The 21,434-nt window shown below is 42.3% G+C and overlaps 1 protein-coding gene across 1 annotated transcript in view; it reads right to left on the bottom strand.

Moving 5' to 3' along the window:
- The window catches only part of NUP58 (nucleoporin 58), a 55,358-nt gene that overhangs the window by 10,238 nt on the left and 23,686 nt on the right, over positions 1-21,434 (bottom strand). The window contains exons 7-12 of the mRNA XM_079775405.1: positions 20,233-20,298; positions 19,737-19,911; positions 10,292-10,371; positions 5,848-5,966; positions 5,338-5,420; positions 856-1,057 (exon numbers count right to left, since the gene is read on the bottom strand). Of these exons, the coding sequence (XP_079631531.1) occupies positions 856-1,057; positions 5,338-5,420; positions 5,848-5,966; positions 10,292-10,371; positions 19,737-19,911; positions 20,233-20,298 (725 nt within the window). The remainder of the gene's footprint in view (positions 1-855; positions 1,058-5,337; positions 5,421-5,847; positions 5,967-10,291; positions 10,372-19,736; positions 19,912-20,232; positions 20,299-21,434) is intronic.

Below are 21,434 nucleotides of genomic sequence, written 5' to 3'. Positions count from 1 at the left end.
TATATTTTTCTATATTGAACTTCAAGCCTAACAAGAAAGGAACGGCAGGAGTAAAAGACAAGTAGCAATCTCCAAAAGACACAGGACCAAACCGAACACTGCAGAACTGACCACAAATACGATTCTCTCGTGACAAGTGGAATTATACCAAGGACTAAAATAGTCTACATTCCAGTATCTCACCAATGACTTGTATCTGCTCAACTTTCTATTCACATTTCTTAATGTGCAATACAGAGCATCTCGAAACATCTTTTTCCTGCTCTTGCTTTGTTCATTTTGAAAAGGCATAAACAAGTCTAGCATATACTTTCTTCCAAATTTGATTTAGAGGGCCTGTATTATTTCTTGTCATTATACATACAAACAAAACTATTGGCCTTCAACACACCTTGAGTCAATAAAAACACACTTCATCCTGAATGTCAGTATTCTGTAATCACTATGTATGAAGAAATAAGAATGCACCATCTATCAGTATCATACATGAAAACTGCAATGTATGGCTGGATTATCTGACTTTAAAACAATAAATGATACAATCACGATTTTAGAATCTATTACTTCTAATTGTAATTCAGTAGTGAAACACCATGTTCTAAAGGGTATTTATAGCAATACAGCAAATAACATTAAGTAAATTCACAATATTCAATATCTCATTGCTATATAATTATTGCTAAGACTACCCTGCGTTTTTTATCAGGTATGTTTATAATTGTGTCCATCACAATTTTTAGATTGTATTGTATTCATAGAAATTTCTTCAGTGCTAACACAAGGAAGACTTATAAAAATGCACATAAATGTTCTGCATTTTAACAGTAAGAAGCTATAACTTGAATGCATTCAGACCTGTAGCAGGCTGTTGCTGCTGTGTAAGTGTTGCAGCCATGGCTACGGCTGCTGCATTTGGAATGGTGCTGAAAGGGGTGGGTCCAGTAGTAACTCTGGGGGCATTCTGCCACTTCTTGACTTCTGCTCGCCTGGCTTCAAACACATCTACAGCATCTCCCAAGAACATCTTTCTGTAGCCAAGGTACTGTTCCTTGAGCACCTACAAGAATGAATAAAGAAAAGGTTAATCAAGTTTTGTGTTGACTTTGGTAATAAGTGAATGAATATATGAAACTAAAGACCCAGTGCACGAAGTTCGTGCACGAAGGGGGGTGTGTGTCCCTCAGCCCAGCCTGCACCCTCTTCAATCTGGGACCACTGGGGGGATCGGGCCTAAACCAGCAGTTGAACATCCCTTTCACAATCCGGGACTGCTGGCTCCTAACCATTCTGCCAGCCAGCCTGATAACCCCCTAACTGCTCCCCTGCCGGCCTGATTGACACCTAACTGCTCCCCTGCCGGCATGATCGTCTCCAACTGCCCTCCCCTGCTGGCCCGATCACCCTTAACTGCCTTCCCCTGCGGGGCTGAGGGACACCCAGCTAGGGGACTCCAGCTGGATGAGGTGGGGCTGAGGGGACTGGGCGCTGCCATCTTGTGAGGGTGTGGCAGCCAATTAGCATATTCCCCTTTTATTGGGTGTGATGCTCAATTAGCATATTCCCCTCCTTATTAGATAGGATAAGTCAGCAAAAACAGATCAAAGCAGAGCCAGTATTATGAAGTCCACCTAAATAAACTAGTAATGCAATGCATGGCATGGGAAGTTAAAAGTTTGAGAGTTCTAACACACCTTTGAATATTTTCTTCCCCATTTTTTTCACATCTTTACAATAAACTGCCTAAAATATTCTGGCTTCGTGAAGCCCTCTTCAAAATGAGTTAGCTAAGCTTTAAAATGTTAAAAATTTTATTAAAATATTCCAATTTTTTCATGGAATTCTCTCCTCCAATGTCCAACCTTTTGATAAACTTTAGATTTAAAAAAGTTGAAAATAAAAAGCACTAAATATATATTTGTTAAATACATTTTCTAAAAGGCCTGGGTGACACATGTTAAAATAATGTGCCTTAACAGAGAGAGCTAGGATGGTAATAAGAGGACCTTTCTCAATATTGTTTGACTATTTTGCAATGAAAATGATTCATGTTGAGCTTGTGTAACCAAATTTGGGGGTGGGGGAGGGGAGTGAGTTTGTAATTGCAGAGTAAGAAAGAAAAATTACCAAGTTCACAAACGGGCTGGTTTACCCAAGGCAGCATCTACCTTGATTCAAGACCATGAATAGAAATGATTATTTTTCACATCAGAATTATTAAATACTTTCATTGAAGGTTTAACCTAATTTAGATGTTTTAAACCATTTTTTGAAAAAATGTAGAATTTTTATATTTCCTACCTGTTCTAAGCAGACATTAATAAATTTTAGACTTTTTTATTATATCAAATAGAATACTTATAAATCCTTTTATTTATAGTATTTAAGAGCTATCATCTCCTTTTGTGTGAATGCCACTAGATGATGTTCCAATTCCAGACTTTCCTGACTCTATAATGGTGGGAATGCCAAGAACTGAATACTGGGGAAAATACAGTCAGAAGTAAGGAATGTAATATTAGGAAAAGCAGATCTTTTTAAAACTGATCTCCCCCAAGTCCATCATCCCTTCTGTGTAATTAGCTGCACATATCCACACAATGTTTAGTATCAATAGCCCATAAATTTTAGTTCTACTTCAAATACTCAGAATGACCTGCCTTAAGAGACTTGAAAAGACTGGTTTAAAAACACACACACAGGAGAAACCAAGATGGTGGCATAGGTAAACACCTAAACTGCTGCCTCGCACAACCATTTCAAAACTACAACTAAAAGACAAAACAGATATCATCTAGAACCACAGGAAGGCTGGCTGAGTGGAAATTCTACAACTAGAAGGAAAGAGAAAAGCACACTGAGACTCAGAGAAACTGCGGAAGGCAGAAGTACAGAGGCGCACGCGTGGAGAGGGCTGGCAACTGAGTAGGCGGCTGGCTTTCTCAATCGGGAGGTAGACAAAAGCTCCCAATGGCTCTGAACTCCAGTTCCGGGTGAGACTCTGGGGACCCAGACTCAATCGGGGAGAAACTGTCTGGCAGCAGGCGGAACTCGAGGGCGGCTTTCTCTCAGAGGTGCTTGCAGCGATTACCACGGGACACTGAGACACAGGGACCTATTAGGGCAGGGATGACGGGAAGCCATTGCTGTCTGCTCTGCCCTGAGACTCCACCCCATCCAAGCTGAGCACAGAGGCTTTTGCAAGTCTTGTCTCAGAAGGGTGTCTCCAGCACAGAAGTTCTCCCAGCGTAGACACAGCTGATCCTCACAGCCAATGGGCCTGGAGGTCAATTCCTCCCAGTGATACCAACAACAATCAAGGCTTAACTACAACAAGACTGTGCACACAGCCCACAAAGGGGTGCACCAAGAGTGTCCACCTCCGGTAACTGGGGAGGCCGACCCACTGGGCCCTATAGGACACCTAGCATACAAAGCCACTCTATCAACTCAGGGAAGCAGCCAAAATGCGGAGACAAAGAAACAGGTCACAAATGAAAGAAATGGAGGAAAGCAAACAACTGGATATAGAGTTCAAAACCATAGTTATAAGGTTTTTCAAGAATTTTCTAGAAAAGGCCGATAAATTTAGCGAGACCCTCGAGGAAATGAAAAAGGACCAACTAGAAATTAAGCATACACTGACTGAAATAAAAAATAATATACAGAGATCCAACAGCAGACTAGAGGACCGCAAGAATCAAGTCAAAGATTTGAAATACAAAGAAGCAAGAAACACCCAACCGGAAAAGCAAAAATCAAAAAGAATCCAAAAATATGAAGATAGTGTAAGGAGGCTCTGGGACAACTTCAAGCGTACCAACATCAGAATTATGGGGGTGCCATAAGAAGAGAGAGAGCAAGATACTGAAAACCTATTTGAAGAAATAATGACAGAAAACTTCCCCCACCTGGTGAAAGAAATAGACTTACAAGTCCAGGAAGTGCAGAGAACCCCAAACAAAAGGAATCCAAAGAGAACCACATCAAGACACATCATAATTCAAATGCCAAGAGCAAAAGACAAAGAGAGAATATTAAAAGCAGCAAGAGAAAAACAGTTACCTACAAGGGAACACCCATACGTATGTCAGCTGATTTCTCAACAGAAACTATGCAGGCCAGACGGGAGTGGCAAGAAATATTCAAAGTGATGAATACCAAGAACTTACAACCAAGGTTACTCTACCCAGCCAAGCTGACATTCAGAATTGAAGGGCAGATAAAGAGCTTCACATAAGAAAAAGCTAAAGGAGTTCATCACCGCCAAGCCAGTATTATATGAAATGCTGAAAGGTATTCTTTAAGAAGAGGAAGAAGAAGAAAAAAGTAAAGATAAAAATTATGAACAACAAATACATATCTATCAACAAGTGAATCTAAAAATCAAGTGAATAAAAAATCTGATGAACAGAATAAACTGGTGAATATAATAGAATCAGGGGCATAGAAAGGGAGTGGACTGACAATTCTCGGGAGGAAAGGGGTGTGAGGGGTGCGGGAAGAGACTGGACAAAAACCGTATACCTATGGATGAGGACATTGGGGGGTGGGGGATAAGGGCAGAGGGTGGGGTGGGAACCGGGCGGAGGGGAGCTATGGGGGGGGAAAAAAGAGGAACAATTGTAATCTGAACAATAAAGACTTATTAAAAATAAATAAATTTAAAAAAAATAAAAACACATACACACACAAAAAAAACCTGACATCAGTCATGATTTATATAATTCATAATTAATGTCTAATTTTGTTAAACGTCACTGAGCCTCACTGGATCAGGTAATTTAAGGCTGTTTCAACAAATTCTCTCATGAAAATTTTATTAAAAAAAACACCTCTTGTGAGGTTTCTATAAGTGAAGAAGTCCAGAAATCTAATGCAGCTGAAAATAAATGGCAAACAGCAAATCTGATCATGGAAAATCCTTTGGTTTTTGAGAATATGTATTGAGAAAAAAAAAAAGAAAAAAAAAAAGAGTAGGTCAAAATTTCATGTAGTTTATTCAACATGATCTGGGACTGCTTTTTGTGAATCTGTCTTATTTTATTACAGTCATAAAAGGGGAGTTTTCAGCCCAGCTGGTGTGGCTCAGTGGTGCGCACTGATCCATGAACCAGGAGGTTAAACGGTTCGATGCCTGGGTTGTGGGGCATACAGGAGGCAGCAGATCAATGTTTCTCGCTCATCACTAATGTTCCTCTCTCTCTCCCTCTCCCTTCCTCTCTCTGAAATCAATAAAAACATATTAAAAAAACCAAAACATTCTTTTGTCCCACAAATGAACAAATAATCCACTTGAGTCTAGATATCCAGAAAGATAAACTGGCAATAAAAACTTACCTTTACATTTTCATGAATAGACTGAAGTTGTGCAGCTAAAGCTACAAATGTCTGATAAATTTTCTGCATAGCCATTGACAAATCTATAAGAGAAAATTATATTATCACACAAATATATACGATCAATATTAGTTTTCTATTATTTGAGTCCAATTTTTGGTATTGTTAATGTGTAGAAGGAAAAAAACTACATCAGTATTTCCATGGATAAAAGAAAATAGCAGAGTGAGAAGACTAAGAGAAGGATGTCTATATCAGGAATCTCGGGGAAGGGAGGAGTTCCTAAGACTCTTGCCCTTGTTAGCCTTGTAATAATTCATAAAGATGCATTTTATATTTGTAGGTAATCAAGATCTAATCAAGGACTTTTAAGAAAATTTTCGTATGGCAGCTTAAGACAATTACCAGTAGCTATTTAGAGTATCTACTGTTTAATAACAGCTTAACCTCTCTCCTACAAAAAACAAAAAAAGAGTGTAAAAAAAATAATAACCTTGGAAAGCATATTACCTTGAGGAGCTATGTGTGAATTATTTGCTTGAGTGGCAAGATGGTTTTCTAGTTCTTCAATCTGCTGTCTGTATTGCTGAAGCTGTACCTCAAACTGCTGAACCAAGATTCTGAAGTAGCTGTATAAAAACATATAAAATCAGATCAAAAGGTTTAAAAACATCATTTTCTTTATATTCAAAATACCAAATAAATACATGTGCCCATTGATGTAGGGCCCTTTGAGGTAGTCTGAGACATAATGTATCTTTAAGTGGTACAAATATTATTGAAACAAAAATCAAAATTCATAAGGTATCAAAAATAGACGTATATCCTTTTACTCCAATCACTAAAAAAAAAAAAAAGAAAAGAAACAATTAAGGGATAATCTAAAAAGCAATTGAATATTCTCCAAAAGTATCAAGGTCATCAAAGACAAGGAAAGACTGAGTAACTGTTATAGATTGGAAGAGATTAAGTAGCAGTAACAACTAAATGCAATATGAATAGAATCTCAGTAGAAAAAATACGTTAATGGAAAATAGTTTCCTAGAACAAAAAAAGCACAGTAAAATTCAAGTAAGTTCTGTAGTTTGGTTAAATTATTTGTGCCAATGTTAATTTCGTGTTCTTATAATTACACTATGGTTATGCAATATGTTAATATTAAGAGGAGCAGAATAAGGAAAAAAATTTTTATTACCATTTTTGCACGTATTTTGCTAAATCTAAAATTAGTTTAAAATAAAGTTTTTAAAAAGTTTGTTAATCAGAATTTATAACCAAATACTTACAGTTCCTATATCTATAATCTGAAAACACTATAGTGTAGAATAGAAAGAGTATGCAATTACTACTACTGTTCTGATAAATTTAACCAGAGAATGCTGAAAAGATAGAAAAGGACCATGAATAGCATGCAAATCAGTCTGAACATAATTCTATATGAAACTGAGAACTGTGAAAGCTTTTTGCAGTGCAAAATGATACGATTCAACCCATTTCAAAACTAGCTCTGATGGCAGAAAAACACAAGAATAAAATACTAGAGGAAGTGCAGCGAGGAAGCACATCCCATGCTAATCTAAATAACACAACAGAAATACCATTGCCATTCTTAATTTCCTGATTTTGATCATAATATCCTATGTCTAAGAAATACACACTAAAGTACTTAGGCATAAAAGCATCATGTCTACAAATAATTCAAGCTGTTCAGGGGGAAAAATGTATATATACTTAGAGAGCAAAGAACAAAATAAAAATGTTAACATGTAGGGAATCTAGAAGAAAGATATATGCGAATTTTTCTGTCTCATTCTTAAAACTTTTAAGTTTTCAATTATATCATAATAAAAAATTTTTAAAAAGTTAGAGACCAGGAGCCAAAAAGACCTCTACCACTTACAAGCACAGGACTTCATCTCATCATGCCTCAGGCCTAACACGGGAATAATACCAGCTGTAGAGGTTTTGTGGGAAATGAGATAAAACATGTAAAGTTCTACGCACACTGCTTGGCATATGGCAAGTATTTGAAAAATATTAGCTAGTATTATCTCTAGCAACACAAAAGAATATAAAAAGACATGATATTTATCACATGTATGGTTACTACATGAATATACAAAAGTTGAGTGATGAAATTACAGGTGGATTTTTAAAAAAGATATATTTTTTTATTGATTTCAGAAAGGAAGGGAGATGGAGAGGGAGAGATAGAAACATCAATGATGAGAGAGAATCATTAACTGGCTGCCTCCTACACGTCCCCCACTGGGGATGGGGCCTACAACCCAAGCATGTACCCTGACTGGGAATCAAACCCGTGACCTCCTGGTTCATAGGTTGACATTCAACTACTGAGCCACACCAGCTAGGCCAGGTGGATTTTTAAAAATTTTAATTTTACTTATCTACATTTTATTTTTTATTTTTTTAAATATATTTTATTGATTTTTTACAGAGAGGAAGAGAGAGGGATAGAGAGCCAGAAACATCGATGAGAGAGAAACATCAATCAGCTGCCTATTGCACAACCCCTACTGGGGATGTGCCCGCAACCAAGGTACATGCCCTTAACCGGAATCGAACCCGGGACCCTTGAGTCCGCAGGCCGACGCTCTATCCACTGAGCCAAACCGGTTTTGGCAACATTTTCTAATTTTTCTTTCTAACCTATGCAAATAACTAAAAGAGTTAAACTGCACTTATATACACTGTTTAAGAAAGAAACTATCATAAAATTACTTTTAAACTAGTGTCCCAGTGCACAAATTCATGCACATTGAAAGGAAATTAATTAGAAGAAACATTTTAATATTGCTATTCACGTCTTGCTAATGAAAAGAAAATAGGATTCTACCAAGTCTCCTATTTTCCTACTCCAGTACTTCTGTGAGGATCAAATGACATGAGGCACAGGAAAACGCTTCACAAACATTTGGTTAAACTATAAAATGTTTGCACCTGGCTATAAAGCAATTTGGGTTCCTGGGCTGAAGAAACTCCAAGGAGGCTAGTCTCTAGGGCAGGCGTCCTCAAATTACGGCCCTCGGGCCACATGTAGGTGTTTTTGCCGTTTTGTTTTTTTACTTCAAAATAAGATATGTGCAGTGTGCATAGGAATTTGTTCATAGTTTTTTTTAAACTATAGTCCGGCCCTCCAACGGTCTGAGGGACAGTGAACTGGCCCCCTGTTTAAAAAGTTTGAGGACCCCTGCTCTAGGGAGAGGAAGCCGGGTGTTGCTACATGACATCATAACCTGGTGCCCACAGTGACCGTTTCCGGGCTGGGCTGGGCTGTGGGCCGCATTTTGCGTAATTGGGTCTTGGCAGCATTGCCTGCGATTTGGTGGGGTGTCACTCCAGGGTGGTGGTGGGGCCTGTGTCCCACTTGGGGGAAGATAAGTGTTGGTTAGTGGGCGCCAGGTCCGTGGTGCCATTTATTCTTAAACTAGAGGCCCGGTGCACGAAATTCGTGCACGGAGGGGGGTTGTCCCTCCGCCCAGCCTGTACCCTCTCCAATATGGGACAACCCTCTCACAATCCAGGACTGCTGGCTCCCAACTGCTTGCCTGCCTGCCTTCCTGATTGCCCCTAACTGCTTCTGCCTGCCAGCCTGATCACCCCCTAACCACTCTGCTGCCAGCCTGTTTGCCCCCAACTTCCCTCCTCTGCCGGCCTGGTCACCCCTAACTGCCCTCTCCTGCAGGGTTGATCACCTCCAACTGCCCTCCCTTGCAGGCTTGGTCCCTCTCAACTGCCCTCCCTTGCAGGCCGGGTGCCTCCCAACTGCCCTCTCCTGCTGGCCATCTTGTGTCCACATGGGGGCAGGATCTTTGACCACATGGGGGCAGCTATATTGTGTGTTGCAGTGATGATCAATCTGTATATTACTCTTTTATTAGATAGGATAGAGGCCTGGTACAGGGGTGGGGGTCAGCTGGTTTGCCCTGAAGGGTGTCCCGGATCAGGTGGGGGTTCCCTTGGGGTGTGGGGCGGCCTGAGCGTGGGGTCTGTGGTGGTTTGCAGGCCGGCCACGCCCCCCTGGCAACCCAAGCGGAGGCCCTGGTATCTGGAATTTATTTTCCTTCTACAATTGAAACTTTGTAGCCTGGAGCGGAGCCAAGCCTGGGGCTCCCTCCGCAGGGGGCAGCCATTTCTGTTGGGGTTATAATTGAAACTTTGTTGCCTTAAGCGGGTGGGCCTGGCCAGGGTGTGCGGAAAGCTTTGCTTCCCCTGTTGCTGGCGGCAACCCTGGCCGGCTCTCTCAAGCTCCATTCTGCCGCCATTTGTTTGAATTTGTTTACCTTCTATAATTGAAACTTTGTAGCTTGAATGGAGGCTTAGGCCTGGCAAGGGCAGGCGGAAAGCTTGGCTTCCTCTGTTACCTAGGAAACCTTGCTCTCTGTGGCTGTAGCCATCTTGGTTGGGTTGATTTGCACACTCGCTCTGATTGAATGGTGGGCGTGGTTTGTGGGCGTGTCGGAGGTATGGTCAATTTCCATATCTGTCTATTATTAGATAGGATGGCCAATGCGTGTCATGGCAGCTCCTGTGCTGAGCATCTGCCCCCTGGTGGTCAGTGTGTGTCATAGCTACCGGTTTGACAAATGGACACTTAGTCTTTTATATATATAGATTAAAAGTCCTAATGGGTAAAACATAAATTTCTACTAAAAAAAAGGAATAAACCCCACAGTAACATGTAATTGAAGTGTAATGGCATAATAGTTAAAAGCTCAGTTCCTAGCTTTCACTTACCCTTCAATAAAATGAGGATAATAAACTACCCTCATAGGGTTATCATGAGAATTAAATGGAAAAATCCACATCAAGTTCCTATTAACTCAGGCTTGCTACAAAATAAACTAAAAATTCTTAGCCTGTATATTGTTTATATTGGTCTGCATTTTTCAAGTGTAAAGAAACATTTGTTTTAAAAATTCCAATAACTTACTCAGCAGGAGCTGCATTTTCATGTTGGAGTCCAGGTGGTGTTTTCTGGGTTCTTAAAGCTATTTCAGCATTCTTTAACTCCTAATATACCAGAGGTTTAAAAGAAAACAAAGGGCCAGTTAAAAGTTAGGCTAAAAATACCAACTATCTCTGGTTTGAAACTTCAAACAATGTCATTCTTGGAAGTTCATGCTGTGAGAACATAGTATGGATGAAGCCCATTTACAAGTTGTTAGAACCTCTTTCCAAAGAGTACAAACTATACTTTTAACAAACTTTATGATAAACTTATAAAGAGCTGCTGATCTACTTTAAAAACAATGAATTTCTGTAGGAGTCATGAAGTTAATTCATCCACAGCAAAAGACTATGCTACTATTTAAAAATCTTTAAATGTAGAAAACACTTCTGTAAAAAAAGGCAAGGTAGTAGTAATAATGTTGAGGCTGATGATGGCAGCAGTTAATATTCTGGGTACTTACTATATATATCAAGTACTATATGTTGAAGTCTTTACTTATCATGGTTAATCTTCAATAACCCTACAAGGTAGATATTACCCTATTTACAGATGTAAATAATGGATTTAGAGACATTAAGTAATTTGCCCAAGGCCATGTAGCTGGAAGACCTGAGAACTGAAGTAGGCAGCCTAATTTTTTAACCTTTTGCACTCGGATGTTGAGTATGACTCAACACAGTTAGCATTAAAGGAATCGAGAAAAAAGCAAGCGAGTGCAAAGGGTTAAAACTTACATTCACACTCAACCATTCTTAAATTGCCTTTGACTGGTCTCAATGCCATTTCTATTTTCTAGTTAATTGTTATTCAAGGCTAATATTCTGTTTTAACCCCTTACATCTCACATTCTTATCATTTCACTGACTTTTCAACTTCCACTTGTTTCCATTTTTTTTTAAAAGGATATTACCTTAACCTTTATATTCCCTGTAGCAACCTCTTGTCCTCATTTTATTTATTTATTTATTTATTTATTTATTTATTTATTTAAAAAATATAGTATATTTTTATTGATTTTTTACAGAAAGGAAGGGAGAGGGATAGAGAGTTAGAAACATCAATGAGAGAGAAACATCGATCAGCTGCCTCTTGCACACCTCCTACTGGGGATGTGCCCGCAAGCAAGGTACATGCCCATGACCGGAATCGAACCTGGGACCTTTCAGTCCGCAGGCCGACACTCTATCCACTGAGCCAAACCAGTTAGGGCTCTTGTCCTCATTTTATTGCCAAACTGTTAAGTCTCTGTTCTTCCTACCTCATTTTCATTCTTCCATCCTATCTGACTCAGTACAAATGCCCTGGAGAGGTCTAGACTATTCAAAGTCTGACCCCTGCCTACCTCTCTAAGCAATGACTCTTGCCAGGCCCAGACTCATACTCAGTGCTCCTACTAGTAAACTTGCAGATCCTCAAACATGCCTATTTCATGCCCCCATGCCTTTGCTTATTATCCTTCCTTCCTGCCAGCCTGAAGAACACCTAAATATGTTTCAAGAACCAACACAAAGGTATCCTACTCTGGACAGATGATGTAAGTACCCACTTGAGCCCTTTGTGCCTCATTAGACCTTGTACTGAAACATACTACCTGACAGATTTAACTCACTCTCCCTAAAATATTGTGTTTTGATCTTAAATGCCTGTTGGAAGTGCTGTATATAACAGATACTTAAAAATGTTCACTGAATGCATGGCCTCAGCAATGTCTTCAACAAACCACTTGGCACTTGCCCTATCCCAAAATTTTAACCACCTTACTTATTTAAACTCTTGAGTTATATACCCTCCCAAAATGATGTATATAAGATTGTGCTTCCATAAGGTGCTGGTCTACATATTCACAACACTGCTCTTCACCTCAGGATTGCTTATATTTCCCAGAAAAGCTTTAATTGAAGAAAAGGTTTTGGTTTAAGTAAGATCAATAACTACTTCATTAATGGAGTTAGAACATTTTTTTTCAATTGGTCATTTACTAGACTGCAGGTAAAACACTAATTCTTATATATGAAAAAATAAGAATAATCTTAGATGACATTTTTTTGATAGCTCCTATAAAATTTTCTAAACTCAATTTGGATTTTTTTCCTTAAGGAAATTTTATTTGACTAATATTTTCATTTGCTACCTTTATACTCTACCCCAGTGGTCGGCAAACTCATTAATCAACAGACCCAAATATCAACAGTACAATGATTGAAATTTCTTTTGAGAGCCAAATTTTTTAAACTTAAACTTCTTCTAATGCCACTTCTTCAAAATAGACTTGCCCATGCCGTGGTATTTTGTAGAAGAGCCACACTCAAGGGGCCAAAGAGCCGTATGTGGCTCGCGAGCCCCAGTTTGCCGACCATGGCTCTACCCAATCTTTTATTATTTCATTCACCCCACTAGACTTTTGGAACCTCTAGAGTTGTCTTTTTATCTCTAAAAGACATTATATTAACAAGTATGGTATGTAACAGGTATTACACAAATATTTATAAATGGAATCATCCAGTGTTAACAGTATAAAAACCACATTATAGCATTCATTTATCATAAGTTTGCCTCCTCTATTACTTTAATGACCTTTTACATATAATTTCATATTTCCCATATGAAATCCACAATTTCATGTAATGTTTAATCAGAGTCTAAACATACTCCAATCTAAAAGCACAACGTTTTCCTCCTGGAAAAAAACATATCTGAAGATATATAAAAAAAAGAATAACTGGGAAAGAAACATGGGGAATATTTTTCACATTTAACCAAAGAATTTGTGAGTAGGAAATTTGAAAGTAAACAATAAAGCCTTTGAATCTCCTTTAATATCATAGGTTAGAATATCTATTTTAGAAACACATTTTTATTAAAAACATCACAAAGTATTTTCCAATAGTTGACTTGAAGACACATAAGCTGGTACAAACTTCCAGTTATAAGTCCTGGAAATGTACAGCACAGTGACTACAGGTAATAATACTATACCATCTATCTGAAAGTTGCTGAGAGTAGATCTTAAAAGTTCTCATCACAAATAGTTAAAACATTTTTAACTATTTGTGATGATAGATGTTGACTAGACTTACAGTGGTGATGATTTTGCAATATATACAAATATTAAATCACTATACTGTATACCTGAAACAAGTGTTGTATCAATTATATTTGAATCTATATATATAAAATCCTAAGCGACTGGTCGACCGTTTGATTGGTCACTATGACGCACACTGACCACCAGGGAGCAGATGCTCAATGTAGGAGCTGTCCCCTGGTGGTCAGTGTGCTCCTACAGTGGGAGTGCTGCTCAGCTGACCGACGTGAGGCAGCTGCTGCGGCGTGATCCTCTCCCGCCTCTGTGGCAGCGCTACAGATCTGCGGTGGCGGCAGGCGCAGCGGGAGCCGGGATGAGCAGGAGCAGCGTGGCACCCTGCCCAGGCTTGGGCTCCTCCCTGGCTGCCTGCTGCTTCGCACACTACTACATCCCTCAGGGGATGTTGGACTGCCAGTTTTGGCCCGATCCCCACAGATTGGGTGGAAACCAGCAATCCGACATCCCTTGAAGGGTCCCGGATTGCAAAAGGGCACAGGCCAGGCTGAGGGACCCCACCGGTGCACGAATTCGTGCACTGGGGACTCTATTTAAAATAAAGACACATAAGCACCTTAAAAATTTTTACTTAAAATATTATTACTTCACTTATGAACAGAATAGCTCTCTGATAAGCCCACATTAAAAAAGAACTACAATGCCCAGCCTTAGTGGCTCAGTTGGTTGAGCATTATCCTGTGCACCAAAAGGTTGCCAGTTTGATTCCCAGTTGGGGCACATATGGAAGGTAATCAATGGATGTTTCTCTCTCACACTGATTCTTTTCTCTCTCTCCCTTACTCTTTAAGCTTGTTCTCAGGTTAGGATTAAAAAAAAAGGGACTACATTATAATATCTTTTATATACAGTGGTGGGCAAAGATAGGTTTACTTATAATACAAATAAATAATACAATCATTGCCAAAACCGGTTTGGCTCAGTGATAGAGCGTCGGCCTGCGGACAAAAGGGTCCCAGGTTCGATTCCGGTCAAGGGCATGTACCTTGGTTAAGGGCACATCCCCAGTAGGGGGTGTGCAAGAGGCAGCTGATCGATGTTTCTCTCTCATCGATGTTTCTAACTCTCTATCCCTCTCTCTTCCTCTCTGTAAAAAATCAATAAAATATATTTTTAAAAAAATACAATCATTAATATAATACAAAAAATAAAATAAATAAATAATAATACAAGAATAAACTGTTGCACACACTCAAAACTGTAAACCTCCTTATTGTACCATAGGGACAAAAGACAAATAGACATGAGTGATAGAAGATATTATCCTCGGCCTCACCAGTGTGGCTGAGTGTCGACCTATGAAACAGGAGATCACGATTCAATTCCTGGTTGGGGCACATGCCCAGTTGCAGGCTCGGTTCGTACAGGAGAAGGCAGCCGACTGATGATTCTCTCTCATCATTGATGTTTCTCTCTCTCTCTCCCTTTCCCTCTGAAAACAATAAAATGTATTTAAAAAAATAAAGAGGGACCAATATGCCTCTTCTATAGGGATTAAAAATCCTATATAATAAAAGCCCAACGACCATTACGGCGGAATGACCAGTTGCTATGATGCGCTGGCCCCAGGGGCCGCCACCAGCACTGCTGCCGAGCCCAAGGGTCCCAGAGCCAGTTGTGCAGCGGCTGCCAAGGCACCAGTAAAGAAGAAAGTGAAGGTGGCCAGCATGAGCATGCAGCTTGAGATGAAGGCTCTGTGGGACAAATTCAATCAGCTGGGCACCAAGGCTGGCAGGTCAGGGCACCCCTCTCCCTGCTGCAACCCTCCCCACGTGGCGCCAGTCTGTGGCAGCAGGCTTTGGCTCAATCCATGTGAGCGAGACTGAGAAGTGGGGTGGGGGTGGGTGGCCTGGCCACCTGCGGGTCCCTCTTGGCACAGGCCAGCTCCTTTGCTCTCCGAGTCCTGGCTCTAGTGACAGGTGCCTGTTGCACTGGGCTAGGGGGTACTGCTCAGGAGGCCAGGAAGGCGGCACAGAGAAACCCTGTGGACTTGCCGCCCGACCGGCAGCCCCAGGACGCAGCACTGCCAGAAACGGACCCACTTAGAGCACACCGAGCTTGGGAGGAAAGCAGCCATCTGTGAGGGGCCTTTCCACCAGCCGGCTCCCAGTGGATCCCACCTCAAAGGAAACTCAGTCTTTGGTTCCTTAGTTGTCTATCCCAGCTAAAGAGGAATAGCTGGGTACATTTTAGGGGAGAATTAAGACTCTAAAACAGTGTGTTCTGCTACCCAGTTGTCTTAGGCCTTAATTCTGGGTGATTGTGGGGCCTGGCTCTGCCATTGGGGCCCACAAAGAAGGGGAACAAGTTTTTCGTTGCAATGGATTTGACCAACAGACAAAGGCAAGTGCTGGGCTGTATCTAATGTACACACAGAGACACCGGCTGAGTCTGCCTGGCCAAAGGGAGCTGAGGGCCTATTTGCAGAGCCTTCAGGTGGTTTCTGTTTCCTTGCTGAGGCGATCCTCCCTGGGAAGCCTGGGGCCCATGCTCAGCTCCAGCTCAGTGGGTCTTCTCTAGGCCCATCCCCCTGGCCAACCCTGCTCCCGATTAGCACCCCTCACACCTCCCACGGCCCCTCCCCCAGGCCAGCCGGTGGCCCCACACCCAATCAGCCACCTCACCCGGATCAGGGGCGGGGCCAGCCTGACCCCACCTATGCATATTCATGCAGGGATGGGGTCCCTCAGCCTGGCCTGTACCCTCTCACAATTTGGGACCCCATGGGAGATGCTGGAGGCCCAGTGCACAGATTCGGACCGATCCCCGCAGGCCAGGACAAGGGACCCCACAAGTGCATGGGACTCTAGTATGCATATAAGATCTTTGGTTAATCTCTTCCTGCCCTCCCCCCTTCCCTCTTAGATTCATCAGTCTGTTCCATGTTTCCATGCTCTGCACTGAGAGTCTGCCCCCAGTGGTCAGTGCGCATCATAGTTACCAGTGGAGTGGTTGCTTAGGTTTTTATATATATAGACTAGTGGCCTGGTGCACGAAATTCATGCCTGCACCCTCTCCAATCTGGGACCCCTTGAAGGACGTCCTACTGCCAGTTTACAGGGATCGAGCCTAAACCGGCAGTTGGACATCCCTCTCGCAATCTGGGACTGCTGGCTCCTAACCGCTCACCTGCCTGACTGATTGCCCCTAACCACTCTGCCTGACGGCATGCTCGCCCCCAACTGCCCCCCCCCGCCAGCCTGATCACCTCCAACTGACCCCCACTGATGGCCTGCTCGCCCCCAACTGGCCCCTGTGCTGGTCTGCTCACCCCCAAATGCCCCCCCTCGCCAGCCTGATCACCCCCAATGGACCTCAACAACTGCCCTCCCCTCATGGCCTCTAACCGCCTCTACCTGGGCCCCCGCACCATGGCTTTGTCCAGAAGAACGTCTGGAAGGTTTCCTAGTCTAATTAGCATATTACTGTTTTATTAGTATAACTAGAGACCTGGTGCATGGGTGGGGGCCGGCTGGTTTGCCCTGAAGGGTGTCCCAGATCAGGGTGGGGGTTCCCTTGGGGCATGGGGCAGAGTGGGCAAGGGGCCTGTGGTGGTTTGCAGGCCGGCCATGCACCCATGGGGTGAGGGTCCCTGCTTGGAGGGCATGGCCAGCCTGGGTGAGGGGCTGAGGGCTGTTTTCAAGCTGGCCACACCCCCTTCAGGGTGGGGGTTCCCGCTGGGGTGCCTGGCCAGGCTGGGTGAGGGGCTGATGGCTGTTTTTAGGCTGGCCACACACCTCGGCCATCCAGGCCCCCAGCCCCTCCTTGAGCGGAGGCCAGGGAGAGCGGGAAGCTTGGCTTCCTCCGTCGCCGGTGGCGACCCAAGCCTCCTGCTCACTCCATGGCCGCCACCATCTTTGTTGAGTTAATTTGCATACTCATTCCTGATTGGCTGGTGGGAGTAGCAGACAGACAGTCAATTTGCATGTTTCTCTTTTATTAGTGTAGATTAGAGGCCCGGTGCACGAAATTCGTGCATGGGGGAATGGGGGGGGGGTGTCTCTCAGCCCAGCTTTCACCCTCTCCAATCTGGGACCCCTCGAGGGATGTCCAACTGCCCGTTTCAGCTTGATCACAGTGGGATCAGGCCTAGACGGGCAGTCGGACATACCTCTCACAATGCAGGACTGCTGGCTCCCAACCGCTCTGCCTGCAAGCCTGATCACCTCTTAACCACTCCCCTGCCAGCTTGATCCACACCTATCTGCTCCCCTGCCAGCTTGATCCACACCTATCTGCTCCCCTGCGAGCCCGATTGCCCCTAAATGCCCTCCCCTACCGGCCTGGTCTCCCCTAACTGCCCTACCCTGCTGGCCTGGCCCCCCTCCCCCAACTGCCCTCCCCTGCCGGCCATCTTGTGGTGACCATCTTGTGTCCACACGGGGGTGGCCATCTTGTGTGTTGGAGTAGCAGTCAATTTGCATATTACTCTTTTATTTGATAGGATTAGTCTCAATACTATGCTTATTAACTAAGACCTAAGACTAGCAAGTCAACAGTAGAATTTAATACCTATAATGCATATAACTTTATTTAATAACTGATAGATTAAAAAGACATATTTTCTGCCAAGCTATTTTCCTCTTGTATAACAATTATGCCCACAGGTACTTCTATGAAATAAAATAGTAGAATAAGCTTTAGAATTAGAGTAACAAGATCTGAATCCAAGCTCTCCTTCCACTTATTAACAAAGCTCTTTGCCTGTTTTCTTATTTATATAATGAACTAGAGGCCCGGTGCATGAAATTCGTGCACGGAGGGGGGTTGTCCCTCCGCCCAGCCTGTACCCTCTCCAATCTGGGATCCCTCTCACAATCCAGGACTGCTGGCTCCCAACTGCTTGCCTGCCTGCCTTCCTAATTGCCCCTAACCGCTTCTGCCTGCCAGCCTGATCACCCCCTAACCACTCTGCTGCCAGCCTGTTTGCCCCCAACTTCCCTCCTCTGCCGGCCTGGTCACCCCTAACTGCCCTCTCCTGCAGGGTTGATCACCTCCAACTGCCCTCCCTTGTAGGCCTGGTCCCTCTCAACTGCCCTCCCTTGCAGGCCTGGTCCTTCTCAACTGCCCTCCCTTGCAGGCCGGGTGCCTCACAACTGCCCTCTCCTGCTGGCCATCCTGTGGTAGCCATCTTGTGTCTACATGGGGGCAGGATCTTTGACCACATGGGGGCAGCTATATTGTGTGTTGCAGTGATGATCAATCTGTATATTACTCTTTTATTAGATAGGATAAAGGCCTGGTACAGGGATGGGGGCCAGCTGGTTTGCCCTGAAGGGTGTCCCTGATCAGGGTGGGGTTCCCTTGGGGCGTGGGGCGGCCTGAGCGAGGGGCCTGTGGTGGTTTGCAGGCCGGCCACGCCCCCTGGCAACCCAAGCGGAGGCCCTGGTATCTGGAATTTATTTTCCTTCTATAATTGAAATTTTGTAGCCTGGATCGGAGCCAAGCCTGGGGCTCCCTCCGCAGGAGGCAGCCATTTCTGTTGGGGTTATAATTGAAACTTTATTGCCTTAAGCGGGTGGGCCCGGCCAGGGTGTGCAGAAAGCTTTGCTTCCCCTGTTGCTGGCGGCAACCCTGGCCGGCTCTCTCAAGCTCCATTCTGCCACCATTTGTTTGAATTTGTTTACCTTCTATAATTGAAACTTTGTAGCTTGAGTGGAGGCTTAGGCCTGGCAAGGGCAGGAGGAAAGCTTGGCTTCTTCTGTTACCTAGGAAACCTTGCTCTCTGTGGCTGTAGCCATCTTGGTTGGGTTAATTTGCATACTTGCTCTGATTGGATGGTGGGTGTGGCTTGCGGTGTGTCGGAGGTGTGGTCAATGTGCATATTTGTCTATTATTAGGTAGGAAGTTAACAACAGTAGATATGACATAGGGCTGCAGCAAAAACCCCAGTTTAGGGTTAATATATATAAATTGTTCAGAACACTGCCTCCTCCATAGTATGCACTAGATAAAAACTAGTAACTATTATTATAGCAATTTAAAAGTATATGAGCTATACAGTTTTCTTATAGCACTAGAGGCCCGATGCACAAAATTCATGCAAGAGTAGGCCTTCCTTCCCCGGGCTGCCAGCACTGGCTTTTCTCTGGCACCCGGGACCCGGGCTTCCCTCCGGCCGCCAGCAGGCACCCAGGACCCAGGCTTCCCTCACAGTTGCGGCTTTGTCCAGAAGGATGTCTGGTCTAATTATCATATTACGCTTTCATTATTATAGATGTTATATTAAACTTTATAACTTAAAAAATAGAACTATTTCCATTAAAAAGAAAAAGAACCCAAAATAAAAAAGCATTATGATAAAATAACTTAAAATTAGTTTACCTGAGCAGTTTCTATTTTCAATTTGTCAATATTGAGAGTGTTTCTCTGTAATCCACTGGCAGCCAATGACAGAAGCTGCTTTAGAGCTTTAATATCTTCTTGTACTTTAAGCATTGCTTTTGAAGACATTCTACTAATTTCTTCTTGCACCTGTTTTTGTTCCTTCACAAATTTCCTTTAAAAAATAGAAAACTGAGTTTTTAAAAAATACACCTTTGGTTTCCCCCACAAGAAAAAAAAAGTACATTTACAATAGGTTGGTCAGAGTCTAAGTGTCTTAAGAAGCAAAAACTAAAAATTCATCTACAGCTCACATGCTTTTTTCATAAAATTGCAGCTACACAATTTTAATACCTCTTGTTCTGCTTTTAATTTAATTTCTATACGCATTTGAAATTTTAACCAAAGTAAAAATATTTAGGAGGAAGAGATGTTCCCCCTAAAATATATTCTCCCATTCAAAGATGATTTATGTAGTTATACTCGACACACTTACTGGAGATTTTCAACATCCTGGCAGATGACAGGAGGTAGATTTTCATCCTTCAGGGCTTTACTGTCCCTAAGAAAAATGCCACAGATGTATTAAAATCATAAAAAGGTGATAACTCAGCTTTACTAGAATGTGTTGATACAAGAAAATAAAGCAAATATTCCCCATTTATAGCTTTCTTGGATGATTTCAAAGTTCTTTATAAAGAACAATAAATTTCCTGATCTGTAAAATAACTAACAAATCATGTGGATTTGTTACTAAAAAGACTGGCATCTATGTAAATGTTTAGTCAAAGACTGGCATTTGACTAAATATTTAGGGGGGGGGAAATGAGAAAATACTACAGACTGCATGATATATTGAACTAAGTTCCCCCTGACTCAAAAATTATATGACTGATATTTTATTTGGTTCAAAAATATGAGAGCATTCATTATAGAAATTCTCAAAACTTCTCAAAATGAGATATTCACAATATTTTACCTTATTATTTTTAAACTTCAGTTTATTCCTCACAAAGTAGACCTAGGAATAGCTTAAGAGAATCAAATATTTAATGAAGGCAGGAATATGTGAATTTGGCAGGCTGTAATGGAATCATGAGTTAGACTTCAGGTGCAGACCCATTACTACTTCCTGAATAAGCTTACGCAAATCTCAGTCTCTCTCAGCTTCCTTGTTTATATCACAGGACTAAAATATACAAAAGATATTTGGGAAGAGTGAACTTGATCAACTATTTACAAATGCTTTCTTTAACATAATACAAATTAAATGAGAAAATACCTATAATAATAAAAGCGTAATATGCTAATTAGACTGGATAGCCGAACGACCTTCCGGACGAAGCTGGGGCTGAGAGGGCCGAGCCCCTTGCACGAATTTTGTGCATCAGGCCTCTAGTCTATAATATTAAAAGCGTAATATGCTAATTAGACTGGATGTCTTTCCAGACAACCTTCTGGATGAAGCCAGGGCTGCGAGGGAAGCCCAGGTCCCAGGTGCCTGCTGGCAGCCGGAGGGAAGCCTGGGTCCCGGGTGCCTGCTGGTGGCCAATTTCGTGCATCGGGCCTCTAGTAAAAATAATAATCTTCAAACATATATATGATGTATATGGAGGCTATTATTATTCTTCTTCAACCTCAGGAAATAAATGGTACTGGCACAGTAATCTTCTATAATAATAAACGCGTAATATGCTA

This window comes from Cnephaeus nilssonii, assembly GCF_951640355.1.
Source record: "Cnephaeus nilssonii genome assembly, chromosome: 6".
Taxonomy (NCBI): Eukaryota; Metazoa; Chordata; class Mammalia; order Chiroptera; family Vespertilionidae; genus Cnephaeus; species Cnephaeus nilssonii.
Note: the sequence above shows the minus strand (reverse complement) of the source record. Positions and strands in the feature narration are given on the sequence as shown.